The sequence below is a fragment of the Citrus clementina genome, unplaced genomic scaffold (assembly GCF_000493195.1).
Source record: "Citrus clementina cultivar Clemenules unplaced genomic scaffold, Citrus_clementina_v1.0 scaffold_9, whole genome shotgun sequence".
Classification (NCBI taxonomy): domain Eukaryota; kingdom Viridiplantae; phylum Streptophyta; class Magnoliopsida; order Sapindales; family Rutaceae; genus Citrus; species Citrus x clementina.
Window position 1 is genome coordinate 30,892,170 of NW_006261964.1, and position 8,695 is coordinate 30,900,864.

The window sequence follows — 8,695 nt, forward strand, 5'->3', positions numbered from 1 at the left end:
TCATTTTTCAAAATTGACTCTTATTCGCTGGTTTCTAGACAATCATTCTCAAAATTAGCTGAATAATATGTGCAATTTCCCTTTTTATAGCCACCAAAGAGATTAGAAATCATTACAATTCTATTTCACAATTGCACAAGTACTCTTTAGAAAAGAATTACCAATGGTTACATTGCCTTACCTATTAGTGGCTTGGGAGGGGACAATGATCTGAGCTCTGGTGCAGAACAGGGAAACAGTATGTTCATCTTGTGCATGAGGATGTCAGCTCTCGATGGAATCTCATTCAGAAGAAACTGTTGAACAATAGGTTTCTTAAACCACTCCATCACAGAATCTCCAGGGGCTCTTAACACAACCTTACTGACCTCGAATGGTGATTCTACTGAGCTCAACATCTGTGCAATCACAATCTTCAATGTAGGTCCTGTAACCAATTTGATGCGTCTTGGGACAACCCCATAATACAACATTCGCTTTCTGAACCTATGGAGGGTGTGCATGACAGCGATAAGAGCAGCTCCCACAGACAAGTTTCTAACATCAAGGGACCAAGCAATATGCTGATCAAAGACTATTGCTTTAGGAAATAGCTTGTTCTCGTATGCAACTTTCCAAACACATCGAGCTCGATTTATCTGCCCCATAAGAACAAGGTAATTGAGAAGCACATTAACAAAATACCTTGCAGCCCCCTCTTCCAACTCATAATCGATACCGTGAAAGAATTCCCTCACAAAGGATAACACAGGCTGTTTTCTTTGTTCTGGGCCCGTAAAGAGTCCACACAGAAAAGCATGTGCTTTGTGTTTTGTGGCACTAAGGATTGCCATCAAATGCCTTTCATTCTGTTCGTCCTGGCATCGTACTAGATGAGCAAGAACTGATGTATAAAGTACGAGATCCACTTTAGCTGCAGATTCAACATAGGTCTCAAGAAGAGGCTTGGCTGACTCATACAAAGCATTCTTCATACAAGATTCGAACAACTGTCGGACTATAAAGTTATTTGTACGAATCCCAGAAGAACCCATAAAACGTAGCCACCTCAAAGCATGATCAACAGAACCATCCTTAATATATACCATTAGAACATCACTTGCACTCACATCCACAGAATATCCCATGGTCTTCATTTCAAGTAAGATTTTGGCAGCCACATCAACAAGCTTCCTCTTAGCCAAAAGCGTCAACAAGGCTGTATAAGTACTTAGGCCTGGTCTCAACCCTGCACTGGTCATTGAGTTATACAGCTTCATGGCAGAATCTACTTGTCCAGAGGAAGCATGCATTTCCAAGAGACATGAATACGTAGATGGAGTAGGTAGAAATCCAGCCCTCTCCATATCAGTAAAGATGGACATTGCAATATCAAGCTTCCCCGATTTTGCATGTGACTCAATAATCATGGTGAACAGACCAAAGTTAGGCCGAAACCCCGCAATCCTCATCTCATCCCAAAGCCTAAGAGCAGTATCCAACTTCCCCGCTTTTGCATAAGACTCTATTAAAGAAACATACATAGGAGCAGATGGCCTATGCCCACAGCCCTGCATTTCCATGTATACCTTCATTGAAGTGTCAAGCCTCCCAGCTTTCCCCATCGAATCAACAAGCGATGCAAAGATGTTAAAGCTTGGCCGAAAATTCCTTTCCTTCATCTCTTGGAAGAGCTTAATAGCTGCATCAAGACGTCCTGATTTTGCCAAGCTTGGTATCATCAATTCATAAGTTGAACCATCTAATGAACACTCTCCCTTTTCCATGCTCTCATATATCTCAAAAGCCTTGTAAGGCAACCCCTTGTTCAGAAACAATGTCATAAGAACATTGTAAGATTGCGTATCAATCTTGCAGTCTGAATCTAAAACCTTCTTGAAACAACAATATGACATCTCCAATTTATCGGCTTTAGCCAGATATTGAATGACCCTGTTATATGCACTAAACAAGGAAATCCCATTTTTACTTGAATCATGAACCATCTCATCAAATAATGACAACATCCCATCAAAATCTCTACTTTCATTCAGCACATCAAACAACATAACATAACACTCATCACCCGGCACATACCAAGACTGCCTCTTAGCCCACCTAAACAAACTTAACGATGTATCACTATCATTAATAACTTTCAATGCTTGAGTTATATGCACCATTTTAGGCACAAATTGAAGCTTATCCAATTGGGTCTCCAATTCCGGCCCCCATTTCCACCTATTCACAACCTCAACAATCTTCGCAACTGCTGAAGCATTCAAAAATGGCTTCTTTATCCCGCCAACCATTACATGATCATCAAAACCGGGCTCAACTGACCTGATTCCTTTACCAGTATATATAACACTACCCGATTCATCTAAATACTCTATCTCCTCAGTCCATTCATTGCATTTTTCACCATCACCACTCTTTCCAGAACAGTAACTTCTTACATAATTAGGCTTTCTAAAAAAAATAGCGTCTTTAACAAAATTCTGGGTTTCACCATAATCTAGCCTACTACTAAAGCTTGTATTTTTTATAAATTTATGGTTAAAATCTAGGTGATGGATGAAATTAGAGTGAAATGGGTATCTAAAATTAGGGTTTTTAGTGAGTGATAAATAGAGGTTTCTTGGGCACAATTTCTTCACACGGCGAATCATAAGTGTAGATATGAAATACTAACCTGATTTTGCCGCGTAAAACTGTTACTCTTCTACAGTGCAGAGCGCAAAAATTTTCTTCTTTTGCAGTCTCAATTCACTATTTAAGCAAATAATGGCGTAAAATTGGAACTGGCCACTTGGTTTTCAGGTTGATGAAGGCTTGGACTTCGAAGGGTTTTGGGTTTTGGGTTTTGGTTAAAATGAAAGCACCACTACAGAAGCAAGCAATTACCCCGTTTGAAGGGTATATTTGTAACTTCGTAAAGGAGCTATAAAACTGCCAACTCATGGAACAGATGCTTTGTCAAAATAATAAATGTAAAATCTTTGCACGCTCTCATTCAGTCACTCATTTCTCTCTCTCAAAGCAAAACGAAGGGATGGATCCATCAACTGCTTTGTTTAACCAACTCAAGGTTTGACCTTTGTCATTTTCTTCCAGTTAGTTTTGGCATCGAATTGTTAGTGATTCATAATGCGTGTGATTGGATTTGTGACTTGTGCTGACAGGCAGCTGAGCCGTTTTTCTTGTTGGCGGGTCCAAATGTGATTGAATCAGAGGAACACATAATGCGCATGGCCAAGCACATCAAGAGTATCTCTACCAAGTGGGTTCATTTTATTTCTAATCACAATCTATATTTACTTTTATGAAAAAGAACTTCAATGATGACGAAGAATTGGATTTTTAATTTTTGGAAAATTAAGGCGATTGAAAATATGGGATCAGCTTATTTTAGTTGGAGAAGATCTGGGTTTTTAATGTGGAAATTTTTTGGTTTTACATTGTCTTGTTACGAGTCTTTGAAGTTCTTTTACAGCTTTATATTTCTTATGCAATGCCTTATTCTGTTTTGTCTCAACATCGAGTAAAAACAAAAAGATCGGTAGTTGAAAATTTCAGCCATGAGAGATTCTCAATAGTGAATGTTGAATCTGCTTTGTTATCTGTTCATCTTTTTTCCTTTTAAAAGAAATGAGTATGGAGTTTTTTTCATCGCCAAGCTATTATTTGAAGAGATTGGATTGAATTTTTGGCTATCTTGTGGATCTTGCTGTGAGAGAGGTTTTTCATTGCAGAGTTGGGTTGCCGCTTGTTTTCAAGTCAAGCTTTGACAAAGCTAATAGAACATCTTCCAAGTCATTTCGTGGTCCCGGCATGGTTGAAGGCTTGAAGGTGTTTATGATTGTTAAAATACTTTTTATGCATTTTGTTTTACAGAATTTTGGATCTTGCTGTGATAGGATGTCACATTGTAATAAAGTTTCAATTTTTCTTATAATTGGTGACAGATCCTAGAGAAGGTTAAAATAGCTTATGACATTCCCATTGTGACTGATGTGCATGAAACTGTTCAGGTGATTTTGTACTTATGTTTCTGAATACCTGTTACATTGCTCATATTCTTCTTTATTTCCTGCGCACCGCTGCTTGTGTAACACATAGTCTATACAATTCTTGCATTGACAATGAAAATAAAGTCAATGACTGAGTCCATTTGTGTTTGCAATGAATGTTTCTTTTTTTCATATGTGTGAGGAACAATGGTGTGTATATTCTTACATCCTCGCTTATTTCCTTTGGGCTTATTGTTTCTTTAATTTTCTCATTGTCATTCCATCTACTCAAACCCGGTTCCATATGTGATGAATTTTTTCCCCTTTCTATGGCCAGTGTGAAGAAGTTGGCAAAGTTGCGGATATCATCCAGATTCCAGCATTTTTATGCCGTCAGGTTAAGTTATTTTCTAGGACCAGAAGATTCAATGCGTTTCCATCAAATTAATTCATCTCATTGTTGACCTCTTAATAACAGACAGATCTTCTAGTTGCAGCAGCCAAGACTGGAAAAATTATTAATATTAAAAAAGGACAGTTCTGTGCTTCCTCAGTGAGTGTATTTCAGTTAAATCTTTATTGACATGTTTGGATTGCAAGTATTTTATGCATACACAGGTATCTTTACCTGCCATTTAGCAACTTGTAACATTGCAAAACTGCAGGTAATGGTAAATTCTGCAGAGAAGGTTAGATTGGCTGGAAATCCAAATGTGATGGTATGCGAGAGAGGAACCATGTTTGGCTATAGTAAGGATTTATTTGCTATGCAGTTTGATTGAAGTAATTGATGCATCATTAGCGTGTTTCCATATTCTGTTGGACTGGTGTTAAATTTCACTTTGGCTTGTAGATGATTTGATTGTTGATCCACGGAATTTGGAGTGGATGAGAGAAGCTAATTGTCCTGTTGTAAGTGACTGCTCATTTCTGACGTGCGTCTTGACAGTTAGAACAGTCTTATTTTTTGTTCTGAGGCTTGAAGAGTATATACTGTTTAGATATGTGGCAGCTGCACAAAGCTGTTGTAGCATCTACAAACATGGAAAAGAAGTCTTATTCATGTGGAGCACGTTGCTCAATTCACTCCCAAGAATTTTTATTAGGGAATCGTTGCGCATATTTATGATTTGAGAGGAAACACTGCAAACTAAGTTGACATAGCAACTGTTTGATATTATAAAAGACTTGTCAAGAAACTAACTTCAAATTGGAGGTGGCTAAATTTACTTATTTTATCTTAAAAATCTAATGAATGATGGCATTTCACTGCAGGTAGCTGATGTCACGCATTCATTACAACAGCCTGCTGGCAAGAAGGTGTGGTTTGTACATTTATCTTTCATAACTCAATGGTATTCCCATATCTTAGTTTTATGAAACAGATAATAAACCTTAACAATTGTATTCCATGTAACTTTCCTGGTAACTGTTTAGTATGATGAGAAAACCATCATTTGCTTCAGAATTTGGGAGAGATTACAGCTATTATATTTGCTTGATTTTGAGATTCTTTAGCTATCTAAGCTACTTTTCCACCTAGGATGCTACATTTTCTTATCTATTCCTTTGCAACTAGATTTTCTTGATTTTTAATGCTGTCTAAATTTTTGCATTTTTTGGACATAATTTAATATTGAGTTTTATTTTCCATAAAGAAGGCTGAACTCATTCTTTGTTTTATAGTTGGATGGAGGAGGTGTTGCCAGTGGTGGTCTTCGTGAATTGATACCTTGCATTGCAAGGACGGCAATTGCTGTTGGCGTAGATGGAGTTTTTATGGAGGTATGGAGAATCTATTGAAAGAGATTTTTAGTATTACTTTCTTGCTTTATAGTGATAAATGAGGCTAGTGCCTCTTGCTCTTCTTTTGCATTTTTGTGTTTATATATGCACTTCTAAGAGCTAGTTTTGGATGCATAGGTACATGATGATCCTCTTAATGCACCAGTTGATGGCCCTACCCAATGGGTGAGTTTTTTTTTTTTTCACCGGCTTGAAAATTTTATCTTTATGGTTTGACACTAGTCTCAATGATTTTTGTTCTTTTTTCCTTTTTGGTATATCATGACTATAGCCTCTCCGCAATTTGGAGGAACTGCTAGAGGAGCTTGTGGCCATAGCTGTAAGTTTTTCGTCCCATCTTTGAATGGAATTGTTTCATTTGTCTTGGAAAATAGATTGGTTGAATTTAAATGTTACATAAAATTTACTCAACCAACTCTTTGCTCATGGGATATCTAACCCATATGAATCAACCTCCTGGAGCTTTGATTGAGGAAATTTTACCATAGCCCAGGCACAGGGCAACATTTTGTTTTCTCCTTGTGCATGACATTTTTATTTAGTATTCCACTATGTTGTTCCTATATTGGATACTGACCTGGATTTTTTTTTTAATTGATGTCTACAGAAAGTAAGCAAGGGGAAACAACGCATGAACATTGATCTCACACCATTTCGTGATTAAGAAGAATTTCAAGGCTTCTATTTATGGGTAAGCAAGCATAACTTTTCATTTGTGCCATGATATACAGTGCTTATATGTTCCTTAAATATCTACCAAGAATTTATGATTTCTATTCTCAAGTGTTAATCATGCACACCAATGACAATAGTATTGAGTTCCTTATGGTTCTCTTAAGAGTGTTTGTTTGTTTCTCCTTATTGTTTGTTTCTCCTTATGATCGATGAAACATTACAAATCCAATCAGTGCATTGTTCTATCGCAAGCAAAAATCCTTTCTTGTAAAACCTTGTTAGTTGCTTTCTGCGTTTTGATGTTATGGTGTTGTGTCGCGCGTTCCCAAATTCAAAGTATATTTCTGTGCTCGGTGATGCTTGGTCATATTGCAAGTTTATTTATTATCTTCTTAGTGATTTGTTGCAGATTCAAGAAGATATCAAGCTGAAATGGGCATCAGTGCACCCTTTCTGCCTAATATGTTTTGCATGTAGACTAGAATTACAAAAATCCTGCAGAGATGAACCAAAACAATCCTAGTTGTGATGGGGATAAGCCATTGCCATGCTTTCTAAGTTGTTGACTTGAACTAATTATCGATATTTTGTATTTTATATTCGGATTAGTATACATTATTAACGCTGTAACACTTGTGTTTTAGCAATATTTACGATGAGATTATCAAGATACCAATACATATTATCAGTCTCATTATTGATAGAATCACTTTAAAGTTTACTCTTGGCCATGAAATTAATTTTGTTTTAACCCACGGTATGTTAATTCCAAAGCAGCAATATTATAATTATTTTTAAGAAATTGAGAACCTTTTTGAGGAAGGAAAAAAAAAAGTACATGATGACGGAGAGGAGCATTGTAAGATTTGGTTGATTATTAAATTAAACGTTACACCAAATTAATTATATTTAATATGGTATTAATTCGTATTATTGCATGTGCGAAGCAGGGTATAAAGGTAAACTCACACACGTTTGAAAACCAAAGCCCGAGAGAGAGAGCGGCGCGGACTCCACTCTTGAACTTAAGGAGAATCAACACGACCAATGGGTCTTTGGTCAAGTGGGAGAACTCTTGCACTTAGAATAATGAGTGCAAGGGTTCGAGTCTCCATAAAAGTATTTATGGGGCTTAGTTACAATCCTTCCTCAATTATCAAATAATTGAGTGGAGCCAGTCTATTCCTCACGAAATGTGAGTAGAGTGGACAGCCCTCGAATATTTGAGAGGGTTTGAAGAATTTGGGCAGCTCTTCAGCAGAGTATACGCCACGAAGAAGGTCCTAATTGTAGAATTTATTTGTAAATATTAATTGTAATACCTACAGTCCTGTATAACAGTATTAAAAAAAAAAAAAGGAGAATCAACACGAAAATAGGCAACGGTAAACACAAAATTCAAGATCCTCCTCGCAGAAATGGCTTCACTTAAGGTGCCCATTTTTTTTATAAAACCTTTTCTTTGCAATTGCATGCACGCGTGAATTTTTAAGTTATCAATTGAATAAGTTTTGCCTGATTTGATCTGGTTATGGAGGTGATTATTCAATTTGTTTCTCTTCATCATTTTGATGATTAATGTGATGCCCCTTTATGCATGCCTACTCACTACTTGATCAGAATATAATGAGAAGCATTTGATTTCGCCATTAGCTTTTCTACAAAGATCTGAAGTATTTTAAATGAGAGAATTATTATCTTGACTATCTGTATTGTGTGGATTTTTATCATTCCATGATTTCTTTCCATGGATTAAACTGTCTACTTATGCTATCTCGTAAGTTGTAACTTGGAGTTATTTTTATTTAAACAGAATTTGACACGGGCATGCGCGCACACACATTTTTTTTTTTACCTTATCTCCTTATTCTTTAATTAAACAAATATTATCATTTTACCACCTAAAATTTTCTAAATTTTTTATGACAGTTACTTTTTTCCCACTTAATGTTTCAGCTTTTATCATTTTACCATTAAATCATTAATTTCATTAATAAATTGCTGATGTCACAATGGTATTTTTAGGAATTTCAATATATTAAGTATTTTAGGAATTTTAGAAGGTATAATATTTGCAATTCTATCAATTAATTATTATATATATATATATAATAATCAATTGATAAAAGTATTATTCTTTGTATATAATTAATTTTTTTTTTAATTTAGAGAGTTAAATTACACTCACACGGTTTAAGGGTAAAATAGACTTTTATTATAAT

The 8,695-nt window shown here is 36.0% G+C and overlaps 2 protein-coding genes across 2 annotated transcripts; one reads left to right on the top strand and one right to left on the bottom strand.

Annotated features, from left to right (window-relative positions):
• LOC18031208 (pentatricopeptide repeat-containing protein At1g79490, mitochondrial) lies at nucleotides 1–2,888 on the bottom strand. Its single transcript, XM_006422198.2, has one exon. The coding sequence runs from the start codon at nucleotides 2,649–2,651 to the stop codon at nucleotides 168–170; it is 2,484 nt and encodes an 827-aa protein (XP_006422261.1). The 5' UTR covers nucleotides 2,652–2,888; the 3' UTR covers nucleotides 1–167.
• Nucleotides 2,889–2,946: 58 nt separating this feature from the next.
• LOC18031288 (2-dehydro-3-deoxyphosphooctonate aldolase) lies at nucleotides 2,947–7,151 on the top strand. Its single transcript, XM_006422199.2, has 14 exons — nucleotides 2,947–3,070; nucleotides 3,165–3,262; nucleotides 3,735–3,831; nucleotides 3,948–4,013; nucleotides 4,330–4,389; nucleotides 4,471–4,545; nucleotides 4,658–4,742; nucleotides 4,846–4,904; nucleotides 5,268–5,312; nucleotides 5,679–5,777; nucleotides 5,916–5,963; nucleotides 6,070–6,117; nucleotides 6,406–6,489; nucleotides 6,883–7,151. Exons 1-13 carry the CDS (start codon nucleotides 2,951–2,953, stop codon nucleotides 6,460–6,462), a joined length of 957 nt encoding a protein of 318 aa, XP_006422262.1. The 5' UTR covers nucleotides 2,947–2,950; the 3' UTR covers nucleotides 6,463–6,489; nucleotides 6,883–7,151.
• The last annotated feature ends 1,544 nt before the right edge of the window (nucleotides 7,152–8,695 follow it).